Source organism: Sceloporus occidentalis, unplaced genomic scaffold, assembly GCF_023333645.1.
Source record: "Sceloporus occidentalis isolate IW3139 unplaced genomic scaffold, rSceOcc1.0.p SCAF_13, whole genome shotgun sequence".
Lineage (NCBI taxonomy): Eukaryota > Metazoa > Chordata > Lepidosauria > Squamata > Phrynosomatidae > Sceloporus > Sceloporus occidentalis.
This window is the reverse complement of record NW_028316993.1, coordinates 11129984-11157951: the sequence shown is the minus strand read 5'-3', so window position 1 is coordinate 11157951 and position 27968 is coordinate 11129984. Positions and strand designations below refer to the sequence as shown.

Below are 27968 nucleotides of genomic sequence, written 5' to 3'. Positions count from 1 at the left end.
GGGCTTGAGGCCCATTCTCTGACAAAGCAATCTCCAGAAATCCAAGGGGGGGGGGGGGGCAGCAAAGAAGGGCAACGTTGGAAGCCCTTAGCTCCACTGTTTTGGCCACTTGGCGGGTTTCTCAGAAGCTGCAACAGCAAATGGAGGACAGGGAAGGCTGAACGAGGAACTGGCCCACCTTGTTCATCCAGACCTCAACAATGTGTTGCCTTAACTTGAGGCCAAACCTTTAAGCAGATCAACTTGCAGCCCTCTGTTAGCTCTTTTCCATTTCCTGCCATTCTCAAGCAAATGCCAACCTGGAGTGCCTCTCATTTCCATGAGCACAATGGTGAGGTCAGCCCTTGAATATCCTCCATGGCAACTCGAGCAGCACTCCAGCTGAGGTGCCTGATGCACTCGCAGCAACCGCTCCCACTTCAGCTGGGGGTTTCTCTCATCTCTAGATGCCGGAGACCACTCAAAAGGAGGCACCTTGAAAGAGGATGCCAGGGAGAGAGGCTTTGCTAGCAAAGACCATGGGTCAGCACTGGCCTCCGGAGTGGCTTCAAGGAGGCAGCTGCCCCTTTGGCCATTAAGGTGGAACTACCCAGTGCCTCATCTCCAGTTTCAAAGGTCACTGGCCTTCCCATTCCCAATTGCTGGGTTCAGAGATGGAGGCTAACAGCAGTGCTTCTAACTGCTACTTCCAAGTATAGATGGGCAATGCTACATGTTTGCATTGCAACTCCCAGAATCCCTGATTGGAAGATTTGGGGAGTTGCAATTGGGGATGCAATTTTTACTTCGTTCCCACCTGCAAAAATAAACCATTTCAGTGATCCTGCAAAGAACATACAAGTTTTTACACCATCGTCAGCCACAATTCATACTTCGGGGGAAATCTGTTTGCAGTAAAATGAGCATGGTTGTTGTTGGGGGTTTTTTTATGTGCAGAAAAAAACCACATTTTTTTGTACAGGAAACAGCTTGTGTTGTTTTAAATACCATTTCCTGTGCCAAAGTCTTGCTCATTGCGTTGACAACAACAATTCTGCAACCACATACACACAAAGAGGTTACTTGTTTCCGCTGTATGGCAGGAGGGTTAGACTAGATGTCCCTTGGGTTCCCTTCTACATTTCTATGATTCAGCACCACACAAACATGGAACCCACCAGCCAACCAGGCCCTCTTCCCAAAAATTACGTTGTAGACACCATTTGGGTTTCATCAAAAATGTCCATGGCTACGATGCCATTCAGGAATTTTTTCCCACAGGGCTACATATTTGAGCACCAGCCCCCAATGTTCACCTTTGCATAGCTGATGTACTAAGGGATCAAGAAGAAAATGGGGTGTTCTGGGACTTTCAGAAGTCTGACCTTCCAGCCACATGGGATTGCCAACACACCTGGGATCTCTGCTCCTCAGGTTCAAGCCATGCTCGCTGCACCTCTTTTGTGCCAAATCCAGGTGGAAAAGCGGAGAGGGCTGCAGGCCAGGAGATGGCAATTGCCCCCCAAAACATGAAGTGAGTTCCCTCTTCCCTCCCCTAACACTCCACTCACTCTTTTCTGTGGCTCTGCCAAAAGAGAAGCATCCTTCGTCAGCAAACACAGAGGTGCGCCGGCTGCCAATTTCCCTATGATAGTCTTCGCTATTCACTAAGTGGCTGACAGATGTGCCAAGCAAACACTCCTCAACAAGGCAGAGAGAAAAGACACACAGTCATTCACACAAATGATGTTTGTATTTTACTAGGAAACTATTGCAAGAGAGGAATGGGTCAGAGAAGGGGTGGCTCAATGTTCAGAAGCAGAGCAAATGCAACACAAATCGGGGGGGGGGGGGCATGTTCACACACATACACACAAATGCACACACACAGAGATACACACACACACACATAGCACCTCCAGTTGATGCCAGGGATGAGGAAAGGGAGAGGAGGATGGTCATATAAGTCAGAGTTGAGTTCAAGGGAGAACCAGTGTGATGCAGAGATTTGAGTATTGGATTATGACTCCAAGAGAGAAGGTTTCATTCATTCATTCATTCATTCATTCATTCATTTTATGGCCATAGACCAAATATAAAATGCATCAAATGCATAAAACTACACACAAACACGGCTAAAATACATCTAAAATTCATAGAATACTGAAGGAAGAGCCAGTGTGATGTAGAGTTTTGAATGTTGGAGTATGATTTCAAGAGAGGAGGGTTCAAATCCTGTGGAAATCCACCTTGAGCAAGTCACTCTCATCCTCAGATGGAAAATCTCCTCTGGAAAAATCTGGCCCAAGAAAAACATACCGTCAAACCACAGTGCCATAAGTCGGAGCAGACCTAAAGACACATGACAACACCAAAAAGTATCTTAAATAAGCAGGCAATAAATAATGAAATGGTTGTGTCAGCACTTAGTTAAATCCAATTAGTTCAATGGGTCTACTGTGGTTAAGATGGAGAATATGGTTTAGGCCCTGGTCTTCAGGCCCTCAGCACCACTTCTGCCCTCCTCTGGGCACTTGCTCCATAACACCAAACCTCAAGACTGGCATCTCATGGAGGAAAGCACACAAAGTGACCCACAATTCAATAAATAAAAGGAGCTGCTCATTCCTAGAAGAGATGGCCACCCTTCCTTCCATCCCTGCCTCAACAACACATCATACCAAAGGCAATCACAGCTGGAAAAGGACAGGTTTTGCATGCTGATCAATGTGGGAGCCCACAGAACCAGTACCTCAAGCTTCAATGATTGAGCCATTAAGATGGCTTCAGGCTTTAAGCACTGTAGGATATCCCAGACAACTCCACAGCCAAAACCAGAGAGAAGCTCTGGGTTGTTTCCATTCCCCTCCAGAAGCCAAGAGAATTTTCTGAGAAGGAGGCTGCTCTTCTTACCTCTTTGATGAAATTCATGAAGCGGCCACCAAACCGCCAGGCCTTATGCCGATGACACTGGAGGGAGTTGACGGTCATCTGGGGCGCCCGCTGGTAACAGACCGAGACGATGTGGACGGCGTCGTACAACAGGGCAGCGTCTGTCTAAAATGAAGGGGAAGAGCATTGCCTCTGGTCACAGCTCTGCAGACAAGGAGGGCACCCAGGAGCCCATGGGGCAAAGGAAGGGGCGCTCCCCATTCATTCCTAAACCCAAGGATTAGGCCAGGATGCTCACAACACCCCCTTGTTTTTGGCTCTATAGGACTACACATCTCCCCATGAGATGGTGCTCCTGCTTCTATCCAACACAACTGAGTGTCTTGGTTAACACCTTGTCCTCACAGTCAATGGCAACCAAAGAACGGAGAGCAACAGGGGGAAATATAAGATGGAAACAAGTATGGAAATGGTTAAGCCCTCCTTCCTGCTGCACCATCTTTGGGTCCTCCCAGCCATTGCCTCCCAAGCAATGAAGCATTTAGATGAAGACAGTTATCTTTTTCAGCCAATGAGAGTATAACCAAGTTACACTGCAATGCAACAGATGCAACTGGTGCAGCTATTATACTGGCACAATGGGCAACGGTTTCCGGGCTACTTTCAAATGTTACTTTTGGGGAGCATTTTTAGAGGCATTTTGCAATTTTCAAATGCTAAAGGCTCTTCTTTTTCAAAAAGAAAAACAATGGATAGTACCAGTTAATGGAATTAGTTACTTTTTCAAAAGCAATGGAAAGCAATAATTAATGGAATTGGGTATTTTTTAAATCACAGGAGCTTAAAAGCTGCAGAAAATAATGAGCAATGAAATTAGTTAATATCTGAATCAATGGAGTTTAAAAAACCCCATATATAATCCCTTTGGGTTACTTACTCTTTTGCTCTTCTGTATATATATCTTTGTCCTTGTTGAATTCCATTACTTACTTTTTCATCATCTCAATGAGTATCATTAGTATGTTACATTTCAACCAATGTGCCAATTAATGGGAATAAATTGTTTTGTGAAAGTAACTTTTCCCAAGCACTGTTCCCCTTGGTTCTCCTTGGAAGTAGATGTCAACTTTCCCATTGATCTGTTGATTGGTTCATTGCTGATGAGGTCGACTGACTGCGCATGAAAGCCAGAGGTTGCTATTTCACCAAAATAGGAAACCGAGAGCCAGACGCTCTCTCTGCCCCTTCTCCCTCCCCTCCTTCCCAGGTGGACCCCAGGAGAAAGGGGTGCCAAGAAGTGCCAAGGGAGACCCTCGTACCATCATCACCCCCGCGATCAGCCCCGGTTCTGGCTTCGGTGCCGCCTGGAGCCTCTCCATGGACCACTTGTCGGTGATGGCAGAGACGAGGGGATTCTCCACATTCAGGATGCGGAAGCCCGTCAGGTTGACCCCGGAGTAGCGATATTGCTCTAGATCTAACGCATAAAGATCCTTTTGAAAAAGAGAGAAACCCCATTTCAGAGCTTTGTCTACTCTCCCCTGAGCTTCAGGTGCTGCGTTGGTGGGAATGAAAAGAGGGACACAGCAGGGAGGAAGGGGAACATCTGCTTAACCCAAAGCCTTCTGGGCATCTCCATCTTATGGAAACTCGGTGGAGGCCTTGCATGATCAAGGTGCTTGTATTCTGAAGAGAAAAGATTGTATTAGCTGGGTTATTCGATGCAGAATTTTCACACAGTTGTTTTGTGCAGAAAGCAGCATTTCCTGCATAGAAAATAATTTGTAGAAATATCATTTTCTGTACAGAAAATCATATATAGAAACATTGTTTTCTGTACAGAAAATAATTTGCAGCGATATTATTTTTTTGCACAGAAAATGCCGCTTTCTCTGCAAAACAACTATGTGCAAATTCTGCGCAGGTAAGTCCTAAACTGCAAATTGCCACCAGAGAATTTTTTAAAAACTTTCTAACAGAATGATGAAAATTGCTAAAGTTACTTGTTGTTTCCTTTGAGAAGAAAAATTAATCAAGAAAGGCTGGCTTCAAAAGCGAGTGAGAGAGATTTTACTCTTTTGGGCTGGCCTAATAAAGCTGCATGAGTCCCCTGGATGCTGTTTTAGGATTTAGATTTTAGGATCAACATAGACCCCTACCCCTTAAAAATAATAGCTTGGTTCCATGGCTGAGAATCTCCTGTTCTTCTTCTCAGAGCAGAAAATGCTTAGAGTCTGCAGATGTATTTGCAGACCACCTCCCAGGTAAAGAGAATTTCATGCAAAATTTTAAGATCTTTAAAACTGGAGATCTTTAAGGATTCAAAATATTTTCCATTATTCTTTCTCTCCTGCTCCCACCCTTTGGCTCTTAGCTGTGAGTCCTGACTGGTGGGAGACCTGGAATTGGGCCCCTCCGTTTGCAAACCACTATCAGGGAAAAGAGCATGAGATGCCTCCCTTGCTTTTAAGGCTCACCTACTCCTTCCTTTTCTGCAATTAATAGAGGAGAGGAGAAAAGGCAAGGCTCAGGCAGGGAGGGCTGGCGGGAGGCCCAGTCCTGCCACTTGGCACTCAGCGCAAGTGGAGCAGAGGTAATCTGTGCGAATCCTACTCCAAGCACATTGCCTTTACGCATCCCTTGACTCTGCAGAGCTGCACTGGAAAATGAACTCCTGCCATGGGGAGGAGGCCTGAAATTCCAGCCTCACAGTTTCACATCTGAATGGAGCCAAGGGGAGACAAGAGGAAATAAGGTGGGCATGGGATGCATTCCTGTTGCACTTGGAGGAAAAGCAGCATTGGAGGGAATGCCCCAAAGACAGTCTGCTTTGGGTCGAAGATTTCATCCCTAGTCAAAGAAGTGGTCTAGGACCCAAGGGCCTGGGGCAGCCATGTCACACTGGCATGCCAAACCTGCTCCAAGGTTTAGCCTGGTCTTTAAAGGAGATATTCATCATGCTAAGCATGCTTGCATAGAATCATACAGAGTTTGGAGGGTAGGGCTCAGAAGCTTGGATAGCAACGTTTAAGTTCAGAGTATAATCCAGAGCAAACCCACCACTCCACCAGCACTGTCTCATGCCTCCCATCTCTAACACAACTGCAGCTGCTGATGACATTGCAGTTTGCCACCATATCATTCAGTGTCTGAATTTGGCCCTTGGGTCATGCATTGGGAACTGGGCACCATTTTCCCAGAGGTTCCTTTCTGGCTCTGAACGGTTACATGAAATCCCCCACATGCCCAGTCAAGCCTTCTGCAGCCCAGGTGCCAAAGTTTCAGCTGTGATAGTTGTAAAGGTATATGAGTTGGCAAAATGGGGATGCCGTTGGCAAAACAACGCTGGATTGGATGGATGAACAAAGAAGGTGACCACCTGTGCAAACCAAGCTGTTGCAGATCTCACATTCACTGCAGAACATCTCCTGAAGAACTCAGAACTATCAGGTTGCCCTTACTCATTCCATAGTGTGTAAGTAGAGCAATCTGCTATCACTTTTACTGCGATGCCCAAAATTTAGCACTTTTCACAGCAGGCCATCTCCCATGAAGTTTAGCCTTAGAGCCCTTTAGAAGACCATTCCAAGTACCTTTCACTAAACTACAAATCCCACAACTCCACAGGATGGGAAAACAGTAGTTAAAGCAGTGCTACAATTACACAATGTGGACTCACCACTAGGGTTAGGGCCACCCTTTTCCAGAGATGCACAATCTGGCATTTCTCTAAGCATCAACTTAGGACCAGGAGGAAAAAGAGGTGAGAATATTCATCCATTATTTTTCACAGGAACCTTGACTCCCCAACAGATCCCCTCTCCGTCTCGATCCGTGCAGCAGACGGGGCCACGGAAAGCACCCCATTTCCAAACAACGGCCCCGCAAGCCAAGATATTGTGCAGAAGGGCTCCATCTGCTCCGTGGAAACACTTCCTCCTCCTTTTCTGACCGGAGTCCATTGGGGAGCTTTTAGCGTTAACACAACAGGCTAATTCAATCACAGCCCTTGGGCCTCGTACGGCAGAAAACGACAGCTCTGGAAAGAACGGCGCCTGAAGGAGCGCAAGGCTTACAAAACATCTTCCCTGTGATACAGCTGTTATTCCAGGGAAGTGGCACTAATTGTAATTGCTTATCTATTAATTTATTATAATTCTTCTTTGCTCCCTACCCTCCTCCTGCAACCCCTTTCTTCAATCTTCACCTTCAGGCTTTTCTTTTCTTTTTTACAATTTTGCAATAACATATATATATATATATATATATATAATCTGTTCCAGTGTCTCAGCTGGGCCCCATTAATGGGAGGTTATCAGCAAGTTGTATAAAGCTGCTACACGGAGATAACGGTGGCAGCAGTAATTAAAATGTCTCTTTATTTTGGAGGAAGGATATAATTTTTTTTCTTTAAGAAAAGATTCAACACAGATGTTTCTGTTTGTGTGGTTTCACTATATTTATGGGATGGGATCAGGACCCCATGTTTTGGTGTGAGGGATGCAAGTTCCATTCAGGGCTTTTCACTTTGTTTGTTTGTCTTATTATTTGTTATATACACATGTATTTGTTACTTATATATTATGGCAACCAAAGTCATGTACAAAAAAAAACCCCACACGCAGTACTTGGGGGTATGGAGGAACCACTGTCTTTCAAAGACAGATTTCAAACAATGTGAAAACCCCCTTGAAAGCAACCCAAAAACGAAACAGAGAGGGCCAGAAGCCAGGCGCATGAACCAAGGTGCATTACCAGTGTGGTGAAGATGAAGTGGTAGTACTCTGTCATCATCCCCATCGCCATGGCCTGAGAAGAGAAGCAGACAGGCAAATGGTTAGAAAGGCATCACAACGGGGGAGCCACACAGAAGACAGGACTATAATGGTCTGCAGTTTTGCCACCTTGGCACCCTGGACCACCAAAACACAATGGGCTGGATGAGGGAAAACAAACTCAAGCTGAATCCAGAGAAAACGGAGGTACTAGTGATAGGTTCCCCAAGTCCAGGCATGGAGATTTGTCAACCAGTCCTGGATGGGTTCACACTTCCCCTAAAGGACGAAGTTCGCAGTTGGGGGGTACTTCTGGATCCATCTCTACAGTGATCATCTCAAATAGATGCGATGGCCAGGAGTGCCTGGTACCAAATTCGGTTGTTACTACCTGGTCCCTACCTGGACCGAAAGGACCTTGAAGCAGTGGTCCTTGCACTGGTTATCTCTCGTCTTGATTTCTGTAATGTGCTCTACATGGGGCTACCCTTGTACCAAGTTCGGAAACATCAATTGGTGCAAAATGTGGCAGCCAGATTCATCACTGGAACCCCTAGGTCAGACCATATAACACCAGTACTAACATCTCTTCACTGGCTGCCGATTAGTTTCCAGGCGCAATACAAAGTATTGGTCATTACCTTTAAAGACCTACATAGCTTGGGCCCGATTTACTTGAAGGGAAGCCTCTCCCTACACAATCCGCCCCACACTCTCAGAACAACTGAGAAGAATCTCTTGGATTAGCCAAAGACTAGACTAAGATCTACTTCCCACAAGGCATTTACTGCTATGGCTCCCAAATTGTGGAATGGTTTGCCGGAGGAGATCCATCTTATTACCACTTTAGACACCTTCAAGAAGGCACTCAAGACGGATCTCTTCCGGCAAGCTTATCCCCCTGATCTGCTATAACAATTATAAAAAGACACTTCATTCTGAGCATGTATGGGAAGTTAAAATGTTGATATTGAATTTTTATAGGATTGATTTATTGCTGTGATCTTTGGATTTTATATCATTTGAATGTATTTTAACTGAATTGTAATTTTAAATTTACTGTTGTACTCCCGCCTCGATCCACAGGGAGAGGCGGGAAATATACAAATAAGAACTGTTATTATTATTATTATTATTATTATTATTATTATTATTTCTGGCCACTGAGAATGAAATCCCACTTGGATGGTGAAGGGGAAAGGATGAAGCAGAAGAAAGGCTGTTCTAATGTATGGAAATGAGGGGAACTGTAGTTCCAGAATGTTGAATAAAATTGAGAGTTGTACAATTTGCGATGGTGTGACACACGTCCCATCCCTGGGCCCCTATCATGCTAACACAAAGTTCAAGTGGATTCACTGTGCAACTGATTTGAAAGCCACCCAACTGATGATGACCATGGCTACAACCATGTCATTTGATCCTGCCTGGATTCCCATCCCAGAAAAAGCATTTCCAGCATATCTCCCTCTTAAATCTTCCTACAAAGTTGACTTAATGACCAACCACCACCACCTCTAGAAGTGAAAAAGCCATTGTGAGGCTGAAACCCAATCCTGAATTCTATTTGGCCATTAACACCTAGCTTCAGATCCAACATCATGCTTGTGTCATGCAAATCAACACTCGTGTAGTACCTGGTGATTGCACCGCATAGCCTCTATGGTGAATACCTGGATCACACAACCAATGGTGTACCTGCCCATGCGTATCTGCTGACTTCTTTTGCAATGCAGAATAACTCACAGGGATTCTTCCTTGCATCCCAGTGAAAAAAGTGGTGCATTGGAAGGGCTGACAGAGCTGCACACCATCCAAGAATGTGCAACTGCATGCTAAAGGGTTACGCTTGTGGGATTCTGCTTACTTAGCCAAGAAGCGAAATGCATCCATTGCATAACAGCTGAAACAAAAAACACAACTGCATGTGTAAGGAAAACTCACATATGTGTAACACCAGCAAGACTCTGGTTTTAACCTTCAGGTTTACCTCCTGCTGCCAGACATGGAAACGACAGCCACCAGCCGAGGAGCACTACATTTGCAATCCACTCCTGGGTCTGAACAGATGTACAAACACATTGTCTGAGGAGTAAGTGTTGCCTAGGAGTATCTCCCTGATAGAACCATAAACTAGCAGAGCTATTTCAAGGTGCGCCGTGGTGCCATATGGTGGCTTTCTCTTCCAAACACCTTTTTTCTTTTTGGATGGAGTAACATAGCTGCAAAAGGAGAGGGAAGGACGTGCAGAAATAGACAAACCAAAAAAGTACCCCTGTTTAATAGAAATTGTGATGCAACAGCAATGGGGCGGGGAAGCTTTTAGCTTGCAGTCTCTGAATAAGTTTTGATTCTTTCCGCTTTGTGTGCTGGATGAGTTTTGATTCTTTCTGCTTTCCTCTAAACCCACACAGGCAGCTAATTAAGAAAGCAACCACAGTCAAGCCCTCTTTCCTCATCAGAGGGAGAATTGCACTCGGTACTTTGGGAAACTCTAATTGGAAACATTTCCAGAGGAAAAGAACATTGCAGAAATAAATGCGCAGTTGGCGAGGCGGGTGGCGGGAAGGGAAGCAAAAACCATTCTTCTGTATTTTGTCAATGACATGAAATCAATTAGTGCAAACTACAAGCTCCTAGTACCGAAATAGCTGGGGAAGGATTGCTGATGCTCACACCCACGGAAAGCCTAAATGCTCCCAAGGAGGGAGGAAGAGAGAGGCTCTTACCAAGTGGGTTGGAATCAAGAGCCGTGCAACTGAACTGGCAGAGAGGCTGTGGCTGTGGAAAGAAGCCCCCTCCCTCCCTTCCGCCAAAATACGCCACGCGTGCCTCTGCGCAGATGACCCATTAAGCAGCGACCTCTGCTTTTCATCATCGTGAGTCAGAGCCATTCTAAAGACTCCCCATAGACTGCCTGCAAAGCCGTTCCATTTTCTATTGTAAAGGAGGCAGGTCAGGTTTCTCCGTTTTCCATCCCTGGGTTGAGTCAGAGCTGGAGGTTGAGAAGGAAACACTCAGGAAAAGCACAGACGCAGGAATGCAGGACAAGGCAAGGCACCCAGGGCCACTGATGTGTTGCTCGGAAGAGACCACCGCATATGCCATGGATGCCATGACAGTGGAGGAACGGGAAGTGCAAAGGAGCCTACATCTATTTGGGGAATAGGGCTCGGCACCATGGAGAGGCCCTTTGAAGTCCAGCATGGAAGCCATCATTTCCCTCGATGCAGAAGCCACCAGCTGCCACTATCCCAAAGCCAAGATTACCAAAGCCTTGCACTGAGAGATGCTGTTGGACCATCACAAGAGGCATAATTGTGCGTCCTACTTAAATCTTCCTACAAAGTTGACTTAATGGCCAACCACCACCACCTCCAGAAGTGAAAAAGCCATTGTCAGGCTGAAACCCCATCCTGATTTCTACTTTTATAAAAGGAACATATACTCGCATCTCTGGCCTGGCAGGAGGTCTGCTGTCCAATGTGAGGGTCCCTCTTCAGGCCTCTTTTCCCTTTTCTCAGGGACCCCCCCCCCCCATCATTTCTCACAGTCTGGTGCAGCTCTGAGCCACTGTCGCAGAAAGCAAGTGTTTCTGGAGGATGCTCAGGCTTTTGGCATAACAGCCAACAGACTCCCGCCTGTAGCTGGAGGGACGCCTGGCTTTCTGCTAATTTTACTGAAATTACTAGGGCAGAATTTAGATCAGAGGAACATGAGAGTCTTTTGCAAAAGGAGCAAGGAAGCCACACAGAGAGGAAGAGGAAAGAAGAGAATCTTCTTGCTTGCAGGTCTGTTTCACTGCCTTGGCTGAGTAGCACTGAACGGATCGGCACAGGAAAGCTCCAGAAGTGTCTTCTTTCCAGGCAAGCAGATCCCTAACAAGCCATGCATAGTGGCATCATGCAACTTGTGCGTAAGTGTCAGCTGTCTGTGCCAAGGCTAATTTGGGCCCAGGATGAACCAGCCATGCAGCCCCATTGCCACATGCTGGACTTGCTTGGTGCACATCTCCACTCAAAGGTGCCACTAGCGACTGACTCCAGGCGCCTCTCTGGCAAACTCCTGGAGAAACATCTGCATGCATCTCATCCACTGTGGCAGAGGGTGAGCTACACATTGTTAACACTTGGGCAGAGACAAAAAAAATTAATTCATCGGCTGATTAAAAATAATTAATATTTCCTCCTTTCTCCAAGCATAGGATTCAGAACACTTGGAAAGCACCAAGCAATCTGATTCTGGGATGTTATTGTCCATCTATAGGAAATATCACCAACACCAACACATTAATGGGCTACATTGTTTGTTGCAGGGCTGGATTCTGGCCTGTTAAGCCATGGTCAAGTGCCAGACGTCCACCCAGAGCCCAGGTCCAACCTTGCAGGGCTGTCCTGGGCTGTGCTCCTCGCCTTCCCTCTCTTTCCTTTGGTAATGAATGTAGCAGATGGGCAAAATGAACTATAACAGAACTGCCTGATCAGGGGAAAGCACCCAGCAGAGCTGGCGAGAGAAGATCGGAAGAGGCAGGAGACGTCAGTTCTGCTCACCATTTTGCAGAATGATCCTTCTCCGGCTCGCGGTACCCACAAAATGCTTCCTCTAATTTTAGCATCTGCAGGAGGACCAAGCGAGGCAAGGGAGGCTCAGCCAGCCGCCTTGGAAGGAGGCTGACCTCCAGCTTCACACACTTCTGCGTTAAAGGCCCCTAAATAATTTCCCTTGGCATCTTAACAGCCTTAAAAGAACAATAAAAAATGAGATTGTTCTTCTTCTGGGGGCTTTCCCTTTTCCTTCCAGAAAAAAAAAAATCAATAATTTGCACAAAGACATTCCTTCTCTGACATCTGCAGCCAAAGACTGGGTTAGTTATTAGGAAGTCAGTGGCAGTGGTGGATCCATTCTGGGTTTTAGACTGAACATTAACCCTATTTTGAGGATGAGGCTCACACATCCCTTGGAAAGCTCCTTCAGAGCGTTGTTCTTCTTACATGCCTTCAAGCTGACTCTGACTTGACCAGATTTTCCTGCCCTGGTTTCTTCAGATGAGGTTTGCTGCCCTTGCCTTCCTCAGAGACTAAGAGAAGAGTGTGACTTCTCCAAGTTCACTTGTTGGGTTCCCATGGCGGAGGAGGGATTTGAAACCTGTTCTCTTACAGCCATAGTCCAACATTCAGCCAACTACACCAACAGATTTTTGTGGGCTTTTTTGGCTACGTGGCCATGTTCTGGAAGAGTTTATTCCTGACATTTCGCCTGCACCTGTGGCTGGCATCTTCAGAGAATGTCAGCCACAGATGCAGGTGAAACATCAAGAATAAACTCTTCTAGAAGATGGCCACATTGCCCAAAAAACCCACAAAAAACTATGGATGCCAGCCATGAAAGCCTTTGACTTCACATACTACATCAATGCTGGCTCAAAAAATCCCCAAATTTCCTCAAAGGATATTGGCCATGGCCTTCCTCTGAGGCTGAGGCAGGATGATTTGCCCAAGGTAACCCAGTGGGTTTCCACTGCTGAGCAGGGATTCAGACCCTGGTCTCCTAGTCCAACATTCAAGCCATTATACCACACAGGTCCTAAAAATATAGGCTCTTCTTGGCAAGATTTATTTAGAGGCGATTTCACACCACTTCCTCTCTCCAAGGCTGAGAGAGTATTACTTGTCCAGGGTTGTCCAGTGGGTTTCCATGCAGAGTGGGGACTTGAACCCTAGACCTTCCAGACTTCTGGTCCAAAAGTGAAAACACTACCCCAAACTTTAAGCTGCACCTTAAAGGATCTATCCAGGATCTGGGGCTAGATAAATGTAGAGGGTTCTTCAGCAACTCAGAGTTTTCCTTGAATGGCCAGAGTGACTTTCCTACCCACTGACTGAGATTTAGGACCTTGGATAGCAGTGCCAGGTCCAGCACCAGACAACTGCAGCTCCCTCTGACACACAAAAGCGCAGAGAAAGTGGCACACACAGCAGTGGCCCTACCTGCTTGAGGATGTGCACAGCCATCGTGTGGGTGCAGTCGAAGATGATCCTGAACTCCCGCCCGCGCTTCATCTCTTTCAAGAGTGGACGGGTGTCGTCCGTGTCGAGGGGCAGCTGGCGGATTTTCAAGCGGATGTTGTACCTGGATGGAGCCATGATCAGCTCTTGCAGCCGGATGAGGCCTTGGAGGAAAGGAGAGAAAGTGGGGACAAGGAGAGGCAGAAAATGCCAGGCACAACTCAGCCGCTACTCCCCACTCAGATCTTTTGACTCCCCCAAAAAGAAAGTTTTGGACTGTGAGGACCCAGTGGCATCACCAGGGTTGGCATTACCCAGTGTGGTAACTCATGGAGGAAAGCACATGGAAGCTGCCCCCAGCCCCCAAATCTACTCCTAGTGCTCCCAAAAAATTCCTTGGGTCCCCAAGTGCCAAAAACCCACAGCAGTGGGACTATTCAGATGCAGCAGTGGCTCTAAAAGGGGGATTCTCTGGCAGTCTCCATTGGAGCTGCTCTGGCTCTTCACTCTTCATTTCTTGCCCACCCTGCAAATCAATGTTTAAAGTGTTTTGATAGTGCATGAAAATTAAGAAATGCTTGGAGGGATCAAAGAAAATGAGCACAGACTTCAGGGCACCAAAACCCATGCATTTGGGGGGCTCCATGAGGAAAGCCCTTGTTTCTTGTCTCTGTGGAATTACTCTTGCCATTCAAGGCAGCATTCCTGTGTTTCCACATGGCTGGTATAATGTGCAGACCTTCTCCCAAGTGGATCCACAGACTCAGCCGTGTGTCTAGACCATCTCTTTGCTCTCTCCAAGTCTCTGGATGATCTTGCAAGGCAACGTTCCCTATGAACAGACCCACAGCAAGCCACCTTCTCAAGGTCAAGCGGGATTGAAACCTTTGACAAATGGCCTCCTTTGCACTAATTAATTCCATTAGGAACCGGCACAGCCTGCTGCTTGGCAATTAGGATATTGCACTCCCAGAAAACTCTCCCCTACAGAATAAACAACCCATCCCAAGCCAATACTCCTCAGCTTCTGAGGTGGGGCTGAACTCCACAAGGGAGTCTCTCTAAATGTATGAAGTTTACAATAAAATAAAGGATGCATTCACAAGTGATAGCAGCTGTTATCTTGAACACAGTGAAAGAGAGGACACACTTTCGAAGGAACCCAGTTAGCAAACAACCATTTTGAGGGGTGACAGTAACCCCATTATTCCCTCCCAGGAAAGATACACATTCAGTTCACTGAGAAAGTACAGTTCAAGAGCAAATGAAAGCCAAAATCCTAACTGTTGGTCCCAACTGGACTACATGTATCTGTGCCTTCAAGATGTCTGTTGACTTATGGTGATGCCATGAACTTCATAGAGATTTCTTCAACTAGAACCCCATTAAAATACATGGATAAATGGTAAGCCAACATAGAAGCACCTTGAAGTGATTCTGTGGGTCGCCTTGGGACTCTGGGGTCAACTCCCAGTAGGGATGTATATCTTTGTAAATTTTGTTATTGCAGGCTAGAACCATTAAGTATACTTTTTGTTGTTGCAGGAAAGTCATCAGAAACTGCCGTTTTGGAACACTATCCACAGCTCAAGAGTTTTTCTGCACCAGAAACAGACACACTGGGTTGTGTGTGTATATGTTTTGTGTGCATAGAAAACAGCATTTTCAAGGCTGGCCCCATGCAGAGTAGTCTACATGAGAGATATGGACCTTGGCAGACACATTTTCCTGCCTTAGGAGGGGGCTGACACAACAGATGCAATGGGCAAAGGCACTCCTGGCTAGAGCAGACACTGGGCCATCAACAGGGGTCTGATTGTGAATAAATCTGTTAGTTTCTGTTAAAATGCACAATAATGCATCATGCCATCTTTGGAAGCTTCACTGGCTTCTTCATCAGGCAAAGTCTTAAAAGTCTTTAAAAGACAGGAGAAGCAAAGGGAAGGTGTTAGAGTCCCAGGCCTACATTTTTATCTCAGATGTTACTTATGTTGTCAGTTAAGATGATCCAGAGGACCAGGGACAAAGGGCAGTAAAACAGAGGCAATAAAATTTCAAATCTAATTAGCAAAGTACTGCTAATGGTTAAGCTTCCAGGGAAGCTTCAAAATCTTGCATGATGTATTTTGTGCATTTTTAGTAGCACTAACAAAGCTACCACTTTTGGATCTTGTTGTATGTTGCTTCATGGCCAAGATGGCCACCCCTGAATGTGTGTCAGTTTCCGTATCATTGTCCTGACTTGTTCCAAGGTGTGCCTGCTTCTCTCCTAATTATTATTCTTCACGGGGGTCACAAGATAGACTCCTATTAGGCAACAAGACTACACAAGATGGACGTTCTCGCAATGGGCCGAGTCCCACTTACCCGTGCTGTCGTCGTACACCACCGTCGCTGACCTCCATTTCAAGTACTGTACGAGGTCCAAGATGGCGTGGCTGAGGGAGGCATAGTCCGGGTAAAGGTTGACGTAGAAAGTGTCCTTGTTATCCAAAGGATGGTGCTTCCACCGGAGCTGGATGTGGGGCACTTCCAAGGCATTGCAAATGGACTGCACAGCGTTGGTGCAGGAGCCCTGCGAAGGGCCAAAGATGGCCACCACGCCGAGGGCCAGCTGGTCGCAGGCTGAGAAGGGAAGCAAAGGGCAGTATAGAGAACTATGTCAGTTTTAAAAGAATGAACCATTTCACCATTTATTTCCCAGCTCCAAGAAAGGCTTTGCAGCTGGGAGATAAATGTGACTTTCTGAGTGGTAGCTTGAGATTCATTCTTTGCCAAAAACACAATAAGGGCTAGGGAGCAGGGTTGCAAAGAAAACAGAATTTTTTGTACATAAATGTTCTTTTCTGCACAGGATCATTCTTTTTTGTACATGCTTCCAAAGCAAGAAATTGGGTTTCCATAGTTTTCTGTGGGTTTTCGGGCTCTGTGGCCATGTTCTAAAAGAGTTTATTCCTGATGTTTTGCTTACATCTGTGGCTGGCATCTTCAAGGACACCCACAAAAGACTATGGATGCTGGCTATGAAAGCCTTCGACTTCAAATTAGGTTTCTGCCCGAAAATGCTGTCTCTAGCTCAAAAATACCCCCCCCCCCAAAAAAAAACTTCCTTTATGTGCATTATACTTGATGACCCTGTGTCCAATATTATCTTTGTCAGGGTTTCCCGGCACTCAAGCCCCTTCAGCATTTTATTTTATTTTTTCTTTTGGTCTATTATTAAAACAGTTTTGGATATTCATTCCACCCCTAAAAGAGGTAGACAGTCATGTCTAGGATGAAATCAAGGAACAGTCAAAGGAGGTCAAGTCAAATCCAGCAATGTACATTGGATTCTCGTGACCTGGACACGGACCCAAAGACCTACGGGGCTCCATTCAGTGCAATCTTGGAATTTACAGCTCAGCGAGATATTGAATTTCTGTACTAACTTTTACAGTTGGTCTTGCCATTCCTGGAAACAGCTGCAGCCGGCTGCTGTCATCCAGAGGAAGCTTCCACATTGGGAATATTGGTCAACCAAGCGCTTCAACAGGTGGCTGGGTACCCACCGACCATCCCTCCATGATGCATCCCCCCTTTCCAAATCCTTTCCAAAATATCTTCCTTGTGAGTCTCCCCAACTGTCCAAGGGAGCCATATGGACCATCCCTTTAAGAGGCTGCAAACTCCTTCCTCCATCTGCTCAGATGCTTCTGTGTTTGTTCACAAAGACGCACACATTGCACACTGAATGCACATTGGAGGAGGGCTGCATTTCTTGGGGAGGGGGTTATTTTCCAACAGTTTTCCCTGAGTAATGCAGAAGCCTTGAGTAGCAGGACATTAATTAAACACAAGGGAGATGTTGTGTGCATGTGTGTGTGTGTGTGCATGTTTAAACCTAACCTTATTTACTTGTCACAACTCATTAGCATCATCTCTAAGTGGAACTCTAGAAGAGGATTTAAAAACTTTGATAGGAAGAACTGGGTTAATTTGGTTGGGGTTAGTGGGTGGGAAAGGAGGGCTGCCTAACTAACTTGGCACAGGACAAGAGGTCAAGGGTGACTGGTCACTCTCCTGCCCACACTGACCTCCCTTCTTGGCCTTAGGCCCAGCCCTTGCCAAACCCTAGGTCAGCAATGACCCAGGACCAGCTCCTTAAACAACACAGCAACTTAAGGGAGGCCAAAGCGAGCTCCATGGGACTCATACGAAATACCGCCCCACACTTTTGTGGCCTCTGAAGCTCCCCAATAGTCCCTCCCAAAGACCCACAGCCACCCAAGATAGCAAGATATCCGGGCAATTTGTTGGCCTTGAACATGTGAAAATGCACAAAAATACCCCAAGCCCACCACCACAAAGACTCCAGAACCATTCACTGCCCCCAAATACCTCTACAGTCCCTCTCAAAATGGTGGCAGTTATCACTTTCTGTTGCCATTTTGAGAGGGACTACAGAGGAAAATGGAGGAATAAGGGCTTGCTGAGGAAGGGTTAGACTTGAGGGGAGCTTTGCTAATGTCAAAGCTGTCCTATCCTTAGGGATGGTTAAGTTTGTCAAATAACTGGGGCAGCCAAATGTTTTCCCGGTAATTCCAAAAATGGAGTTATTTGGTGACTAAACATTAAAGGATCTGGCCAATGTTCTGAGGTTTATGTCCCCTAAATAGGTTGCATAGCTCCATTAAAATAGAAACTAAGGCCCATAGCAGATTCACTATCCCACTGAGATGAGAGTAATTACTCCTTGGAGTCCCAAACACTTGGCCACCTAGTAGCCACTATGATTACCAACTAGTCTGCAACCCCAGTTCTTATCCTGTCTATAGACCAGAGATATCACATCAGCACCATGAAAATGTGTGTTTTCCCCACAGATCTTTCATCTTTTCTTTGCCAACTCCCCATAAAAATCATACAATATCTCCCCCTTTGGTTCTGTGTTGCCCTTGGAAGGACAAGCGAAATCGAAAGGGGCAGAGGGGCAAAACCACCGGTGCAAAGCCCTTCATGGGACAGAGCATAGAAGATGCTCTTCCTCTTCTTCCCACCTTTCTTAGTGGCTTCAAAGCTGTCGTGGAAGTGTATCCTCTGGATGTCGTACGTTAAGGTTGTGTTGGGCAGAAGCGTCCTGTTCCTGTTGATGATGTTGGCAGAGAACCGGAAGGCTTGCTCCTCCGCATTCATGATCTGGGCGTTGGGTCCGTCCGCATATTCAAAGATACCTCCTGCAAGGAAGCAAAGCCAAGGCTCAAATTATACCTCTGGGCACCAATCCATGTGTCTTTCACAATCAGAGGAACATCAGGGCTTGGCACTTTGGGCATGAAGAGGAGGAAGCAGAACCAGCCATGGGGCACATGGAAGAGGTATGTGTTGTGGAGGTGTATCCGGATGTGTTTATTGTAGGTTGCAGACGCAAGAGTGTTGTGTCTGGAAATGTTGTACCTGCAATGGTTTGATCACTATAGCAAACTCTCATAAACCAGCCCAAAATCTGAGATGCTCAACAGAAGCCTTGCTGCATGTCCCATCATCCCTAAGAGGCTAGGTTCATACAAGACAAGGCCTTTCCTTGGGGCTTTGTGTAATGTTGATTATGTTTGTATTAAGTATCCTTATTTTTTATTGTAACCCACCTCGATCTGTAAGGAGAGGCGGGATATAAATGCATTATTATTATTAGTAGTAGTAGTAGTAGTAGTAGTATATTCACGGAGCTCCTTCCAAAGGCTGCCATCTGGCCAAGGGTCAACCAAGCCCTTTCTGGTTCCTATGGCAAATACTTTGTTCAGAAAGAAGATTTTAAAAAATAATTAACGATATTGAGTAACGGGATAAGTAAAAGAAATGAAATGTCAAGGTTACGGAAGTTTATATAAAACATAACCTTTCAACAGAAGGAAACTTAATTTCAAGAAACAACTGTACAATACATATGTTATCAGAGGGAGCAGAAAATACAAAACACATACAAAGAAAGAAGCTATGTGTTATATATGTCACATGGAAATTTCAAATTTGGAAATATCTGTGCATAAATATGAAGAGAATATTAAATTTTTAACTTAGATTTGAATATATATGTCCATATTATGACAATGTACATATTGGGACAACGTATATTATTATGACTGGAATAAAAATAAAATGAATATATTCAGTGTGTGTGTGTGTGTGTGTATAACAAGAAGAGCCACTTTCCAGGTAAGGAGGGGGGAAATGGATATCAGCCAAGCAAGCATTGGCTTTCCTGCCCATTTATCCCCAGTTCCTTGTGCTTTCTAGTCCTCCGAAATCTATGAAACATCCTCCATCATCTCGTGTCCCACCTGAAGACAAGTAAAAATAGACCTGAAACTGGTTCATCCCAAAGGTCCCCTGGTAGCCACCTTTTGACTGGATCCCATTAACTAGGCTTACTGGGTCTACTGGGAGCTATAGTTCTGCAAAATCTGGAGGACCACACGATCCCCACACCTGGCTAAGAAAAAGAAAAATGCAGCTCCTGCCTTTAAAAAGTCCCATCCTCAGGTGCCATTCAGTTGAACAAAGCCTCCTTTTTACATGTATTATTTTTTTTAAAAAATCCTCCTTCAACATCCAAAAAAGCATCTGATACTCATCATCACCGTTTGACAGATGACAACATGTAATTTTTTACTTCAACTCATCCGTAGCTTTGTTTTGATGTGAGTATCCATCCTTTCTCCCAAACTTCAAAGTGGTTTCAGAAGAGGATTCTTAAAAGTACATCAATAAACGCACACATACATACGCACAAATATATACACACAGAGAGACATGAACACCAACCGGGCGAAAAGCTGTTCCTCGACTTCCAAAAGCAGCTCCTTCCACCGAAATAGACATTTTTAAAAGGCCTTGTCTACTAGCAGAGAGACCACCGGAGAAAGGAGGCCCAATTCAGCTGCCTTTGGGTACAAGTGGTTCCTGCAAATGCCCCATCAGCTCTAAGGAAATTTTCTTATTTGAGGATTTTTAGTTAAAAAAAAATAAGCCATGGAAAGTTTTATTTTGTGCAAACGACAACCACCACCATGGTGTCTAGTGTTGTATTGGAGGTTTACACACAGGCAAGTCCCTCATGCACCCAATTTGTGTAAGGATTTTTTCAGCCATGGTTTAACATCCACATTCAGTTCACAGTTGCGCAAAGTTCTACAAGTGTAACCATTACAAAATGCAGTTCAGCAATTCTTGGGCCGCATTCCCAGTTACAAATAAATCGCTCTGCAATCCAAATCGATGGATCAGTTCAACAGCAGAGCATGGTTCCCACTACATTTGCCTCAGTCACATTTTCTTGCTGCAAGATAAAATAAAATGACCCACTTGTGGTTCACACTGATGAAGGAATCGATTCAAAATGGACCTGCTCCAGCCAGCCAAAGGGCAAATTTAAATCAATTCCGATCCACATCTGGTTCACACTTGCGCGGAATCAATTTATCCAAAAAGACATAGGAAAAAAAATCAGCGTCAAAAAGACACGGGTTAAATGGGTCTGGCGCATGGCCTTCCTCTCCAAATTGCTTCAACGATTCACTACCTTTTAATCCGGATCAGAAATCGATTTGAAGCGGGTTAAATGAGTCTGGTTCACACTTGAACTGAATTGCTGAAGCGATTTGGGGAGGAAGGCCATGCGCTAGACCCATTTAACCTGTATCTTTTTGACACTGATTTTTCCTATGTCTTTTTTGATAAGTGTGAACCAGACTCTTTTAAACAGCTTTAAATCGATTTGCAATCCAGTTTAAAAGGAAGTGGGGATGAGACCTTGGTGTCTTGTACCACTTGATTCACCGGATTCACAGTTTGTCCAATGTTGGCATTTCAACAGAAAGGAGTTTTGGCACAACCACCATCTAACTATGTGAGTGTAGATTTACACCATACAAGCACAATGTAGGCACCCGTCTCTTGTTTGCACCAAAACAAAAACCTCTCCAAAATTTTCACCAAGTACGAGTTGTGATCCCCTCTCCAATATGACAAGTGATATTTAACATTTTCAAAATCTCTAGTTATTGCTCACAGAGCAGCGAGGAAACTTTTTTAAACGTTTGCAGTTTCGAATGCAAGAATTTAAGACGCGCAATTTTACATCCCTGAGTAACTTCAGAAGAAGAGAGAGATGAAGGGAAAATGCAACAGTGCGCCAGGCAGAGAAAAGGGGAAGAAGAAGGCTGATTCTTCAACTAAGGCCAAACCAACCGACTAAACAGGGCTTGAATTTCTTCCCTTTTTAGCCACCCAATTTTTGATAACAGAAAATGAACTACATCCAGAGAATTAAAGCAGCAATTCTTAATGCAGGAAGAAGTAAGCAGACATTTGCAAAACGCAGCTGATTACTCTTCAGCAACCCCTTTTCTCCTATCTCCCCAACAAACACGGTCCTTCAGACACTCCATAAATACTGCTTTTTTACAAATCTGAGTAAAATAGTTTTTACTTTTTAGTGCATTTCTTTTTTAAAGCCAAAAACATAGCCATTACGTTAGATTTCCTGCAGTCCTCTGACAAGGAGGACAATGGTAGTGATAGGCTGTGTATTTGCATTGGGAGATTAGCAATTATGCATTGGAGTTAAGAACCCTTGGAAAGATGCCATCTGAGCTTGTTCGCTTGTTCATTTTTAATTCGCTAATAAGCTTGAGAACTTCGTATCTCATCAGCAATCGTTGGCTCAGTGTTTTGCTCCCCTCCGTGTCTCTTTTCCGATGTCTAACCCAAGGAAAAAGAAAAGCTTGGTCCATGGCTGACCGCTCAGTGTTTTCTTCTCAGCCAAGGAGGGATTGCAGTCTGCTTCTCCAAAACCTCCTTTGCATCCTTCACCTTCTCCCATCCCTCCATCGCCTTCGGTCTATTTCAGGTCTTTTCTTCTTGGCCTGGATGTTTTGACCAGTTTACTCACACTCTTTTGTCTTAATACCATCTTGTCTTATTTTATGTTTACAGTTCTTTTTGCCAGTGTCTGTGTTCTTTTATGCATTCTTAATGGTGGAAGAAAATCAAGTTCTTTCTAAAGCCTTTATGGTTGGCTCACCACATGAATGCCTTCAGGACCTAATTGGTTTTATCCATTTTGCACATGAGCCATGGTTAATGTTGCAGTCGGGCCTCTGTATTCGTAGCTTTGACTTTCACAGATTTGATTATTCACAAATTTGAGTAACAGCCTGGCTAGGAATCTATAGGTCCTCCACTGCGACTATGCCAGACGTTGACCATAGAGTCACACTGAAACAGCTAGAGATTCCTACAGAAAACAATTCTCTCTGTATTTGTAGGTCCTCCAGTGCAATTCTATGGTCAACTTCTACTGGTTGCTGACCATAAAGTTGTGCTGGAGGACCTAAAGATTTCTAGAGTGGTAAAAAGGTGTTTTGTGTGTTTCCCCCCACTTTCTTGGGGGACCTATGTGCCTAACCCCAGCAAATGGAGAGGGCCCACTATAATCTCCTTGACTCTCATTCATCTGCTGCGTGGATCTTTTTGGTTCTCCAGTACGTCCTTCTTTTAGCATGGCTTTCAATAACCTTCAAGAGTCTTGGCATAATCTGACCCTCTCAACTCCTGGTTTCCCGTTATCTAATCACCCAACTATTATGAAATTCCTTTTGCCCTTGTAAAAATCAAATGTGATTACAGCGGCCTTTCTGGGCAATTGTCCGCCATTAAGTGTGATTGGATCTGATTAGCACTAAGGTCAAAACATTCCCAATTGAATATGCGTGTGTGTATGCGTGCCTTCAAGTTGTCGATTTAAGGTGACCCCATGGATTTCATAGGGCTTTCTTAGTCAAGGAATCCTGAGTAGTGGTTTTGCCTGTCCCTGCCTCTGCAATACCACATTCGTTTGTGGCCTTCCATCCAAAAACTAACCAGGGCTGACCCTGCTTAGCCCCCAAGATGAGATGAGATCTGGTGCTGCGCCTGTGTCCATCTTATTTTGGGCACATTTTTAGCAACACATGGTTTTGCTTCCACTTTTTAAAATCCGTATCTTGCCTTGGGTCTCACTCTTTATTAAAAAGACAGGGTTGTTGTTGGTTGATTGACCAATGGACGGTCAATTGTTGCAGCTCCTGATGAACGCACTTCCCATTAACAGCACTGCGGTTCTTCCCTCGTCATTTTACACCCGGCTCTCCCTGCCCAGCCCCCTTTCATTTTTGTTTTAATAATATATATTCCCCCCCCCCCTTTTGCCCACTCTCCTTTGATTTCCCTCCAAGTTCAGACAAGCAGAAACATCCTCCGGAGCCAACTTCGGGGAGCCATTGGGGCTGTTGGAGTGTGCGGAGCCACGGCCCGCCTGCTTTTTGCTGTTCAGAAGTTGTTAATGCCATTATCTCCTCTCCCCAAAGGCAGAGCACTTCATGTCGCAGCGTCTCAGCGCAGCTTTCTTGGCTCCCCGTCTGCCAGGCTTGTCCTCAATTCTCCACCAACAGCCTCTCTCCAGCTGAAGCAACCCACAACCCACAGACCCGGCGGCGGAAACCGTTCGGCCTTGTTTCGGAAATGCTGGAACCAAAATCTTGTATGTTCCCCATTCTTATCCTTGCTTCTTCCCCCCTAAACACACACATCTTGCTTTTGGAACAATGGAGAGAGACCCAAACTGGGCCCACTCTCTGATTAACAAGCGACTCAGAATAATTAATGGGTGCATGAAATACGCAAACGCAGCCAGGAACAGATGGATCTAGCGATTCATTAGCTGAAAGCAAACTCCCCTTTTCGGTGTCAGGAGAGCTTGTCAGTTGCTGCAGCTCAGCGCTGCCAGATCCTTTGCAGTTCTCCAGGCACTTCATTATTTTTTATTGATTTACATGCTACCTTTACTTTTCTTCCTCCAAAAAGATTCAGGGAGGAATCCTCACCTGTTCCTCTCCCACAACAGCCTTGCAGTGAGGCACATTTGGCTGAGAAAGAATGCCTTGAAGTGGGCACAGTGTGGACCCCAGACCCAAATGCATGTGGCCCCTGGAGGCCCCTACCTGTCCCCAAAGACCCAATAACCCATTAAAATCAAACAGATAACACCCCCAAAATACTCACCCCAACCCCAGAAGCATCCTAGACCCCTGTATCTTCCCCCTCTTACACCACTTATCTCTGCAGTCCCTCTCCAAGAGTAGACTTCTTTCAGCTTTTATGGCTTGCTGTGAGATTGGAGGAAGCATCTGGAGATTTGTAGGGTCAGAACCGGACGCAGCCAGAGCCACCAAACCTGCCCTTGCCTCCCTTGCCCTACAGGATCCTGGCCTGTAGATTCTAGGACATGTTGTCCTCTTCTCACTTTGCTTTTGCTTTTGGTCAGGAGAGAGGAACAGAAAGCAATGATGCAGAAAGTGATGCGAAGCACAAGGAAGGGCTTTGCCACAGCCTCCAGCACCATTTTTGCATTTCCATTCATTCTTGGCTGTGTGTTTCTCAGGCTTATCTTTGCAGCCAGAAGACCTGAGGTCTATCTTTTGAGAAAGCAGCTCCCAACCATGGATGTTTAAAGCCGTGCTACTACTACCATGTGCTACAAATGGAGTCCTTCCAGTACTTGCTCCACTCCCAACGTCTTCCTCATTCCTGGGAGGTGAAGCAAGGCTTGTTTCTGGTCCATAACTATGGGGCAATGGTGGTTCCTCACAGTTTCATGACTGCTCCCAATGGAAGGAGACCCATTGAATCAATGGTTGACTAGGGAGTCAATGCCTAAATAAAGCCAGCGGCTCCAATGGCTCTTCTCTGGCCAGGCCCAAGAGTAGGATTTAGTCTGTAGTTTGTGCAAAATAAAGATAATTATGAAGAAATTTTGTGTAAAAAAAAAATCAGGAAAAAAAAGAACAATGAATAATAGAGGGGGGGATATTTATCTTTTCACTCTCACACAAAGGAAAAGATAACCTTGTAGTGGTGGACAATGTTTTGGATCAACTGGGTGTTGTTGCTTTTTTCTTTCAACAGGAACAATAAAACAGGCAGACATTTTCCCATTTATTTCTTCATTCCATTAATTAAACACACTGGACTGAGTCATGCATTTACTCTCTGTTCAATAATGGAGCCAATGGGTCTCCTCTCATTGGGGCTAACCAACATCATTGCTTTACATTTCATCACTGACCCTTCTTGCATCTTTCTCTGTTTCTTCCTGGAGTGCCATATCCTGGTGAAATTATATATTATTATTGGCCTAAAAACAACCACTGTTCCTAAGCAAAATATACTCACCAAATGAGTGGAGTTTACCTGCGTGTTGACTTGCCATTCAACAGCCAATTCAATGGGTCTACAATGGCTTTGACTGAACAACAAAGTTCTGGCTGTGGTTTTAATAAACTAGATGTTAGAAGCTATGGGTTGAGCTTGGATCAGAATGATGGGATGTCACATTTCTCTGGAAAGGAAAAGTAGACAAGCAAATATTGCAATGCTCTCATTTCTCCATCCAAAGAAGAGTGCGATGGGATCAAGCCCAAAGCGGATCCCATCTCTGTTTGCAAATGGCGCCTCTCTCCCTCCTCTCTATCTCAAGCCCACCTCGGGGACCGTCCCCCTCCTCTTCTCCATGAAGTATTTATGAAGCGACAGCCCTTTTCCATCACAGCAGCACTCTGAATCCGACTTGAAGGGATCAATTATTCAGGATAATACAGTCAAAGAGGACCTTATCATCCAAGCACCATGTTAGAAAGACACGCGCCACTGCCAAGCGTCCTCCAGCAAGGCAAACACTTAATGCAGAGAGAAAGCAGGCCATCTGCTCCTTCTGCCCGGTGCCACGTGAGACGCCAGCCAAGATGGGCAAAGCCACAGGCGCCAACACACCAAGCTGGGAGCCCACGGACCAGTCAAACGGGGCCAGATACTGGGGGCGACTGGGGAAGGAATGCTTCCCTTGGCCTCTGCGCATGAATCCCTCCACGAATCAGGCCCCAGCCAGAGTGACACGCCCCAGAGAATTGCCATTTCCCAGCTCCAGGCTGCTAGCACCAAGCTCTCTCCTCTCTCTGTTGAAACAACAACAGATTTTGTGTGGCTCTGATTAATAAACAGCAGATATTGTGTGTGTGTGTGTGTGTGTGTGTGTGTGTGTCTCGCTCAGCCTGTATGCCTTTTGTAGAGAGGCTTCTCTGTTTGCCATCATGCCTTCTTATGGTTCAACATGGCAGAGAGAGGACTGGGGTTGCAGCTGTACACTTGATCCAAGGTAAATGCACACACCAGACATCCATTTGGATATACACTCATCCCTCCATATTTGTGGATTTGTTATTTGCAGATTTGATTATTCATGGATTTGATGAATACATTCTCTCTAGCAATATCTAGGTCCTACAGTGAAGCTATATGGTCAACTGTAACCATAGAGTTGCACTGAAAGACCTAGAGGTTCCTAGAGAGAATACTCTACTAGACATTTGCAGCTTCTCCAGTGCCACTCTATGGTCAACTTTAACTAAAAGTTGCACTGAAAGGCTTAGAGATTCCTAGAGAGAATACTCTACTAGGCATTTGTAACTCCTCCAATGCAACTCTGTGGTCAACTTTAAGTAAAAGTTGCACTGAGATTCCTAGCGAGAATACTCTACTAGGCCTTTGTAGCTCCTCCAGTGCAGTTCTATGATCAGTGTCTGTCGGGCGTTGACCACGGAGTTGCACTGGAGGACCTAGAGATTTCTAGACAGGTGTACTCTCAGGTAAAAACATGGCGTTTTTGTTATTTGCGATTTTTCCATATTCACAGGGGTCTTGTGCCCCTAACCCTAATGAATATGGAGGGACAAGTGTAATAAGTTTTCTTAAAGTAAGGGTGTGCAATGGCCATGTGGGAATGAGGCACAACTTGGGAGCCTTCTCCAAATCAGGCTGAAGAGACCACAGATCCATGGGGCTGCATGGAAAAGTGACAGCAGTATCAGCAACCAAAGACCTTCCTGGAGGTAAGAGCTGTTTGATGGCAGAACAGACTCCCTTGGAAGATGGCGGACTCTCGCCTTCATTTGCGGTCTTTAACCAGATGGCCACCTCTTGGGGTTTCCTGTAAATAGGAATCAATATTCCTATACCATCAAAGGCTTGGTCTTCATGGCCCCAGGGGTCCCAACTCTACAGTTCCATGATCCTTACAACCAAACAACACTGGTCCAACACTTCTACGTTCAAACAAACAACTCTGAACAGCAGTGACTTGTTTTCTGCACATCTCTTGCTGAAGCTTTGGTGAAAATCACTGAGCTAAGCCTGATGTCTTGCTCAGCTCATCGTAAGCAAAAAATCAATATCCTAAGTGCGG

General features: G+C 45.3%; 1 protein-coding gene across 1 annotated transcript in view; it reads right to left on the bottom strand.

Moving 5' to 3' along the window:
- Positions 1-27968, bottom strand: part of GRIK3 (glutamate ionotropic receptor kainate type subunit 3) — a 137271-nt gene that overhangs the window by 33094 nt on the left and 76209 nt on the right. Inside the window, exons 2-7 of the mRNA XM_089479203.1 lie at positions 18691-18867; positions 16019-16276; positions 13634-13815; positions 7627-7680; positions 4191-4364; positions 2893-3036 (exon numbers count right to left, since the gene is read on the bottom strand). Of these exons, the coding sequence (XP_089335329.1) occupies positions 2893-3036; positions 4191-4364; positions 7627-7680; positions 13634-13815; positions 16019-16276; positions 18691-18867 (989 nt within the window). The remainder of the gene's footprint in view (positions 1-2892; positions 3037-4190; positions 4365-7626; positions 7681-13633; positions 13816-16018; positions 16277-18690; positions 18868-27968) is intronic.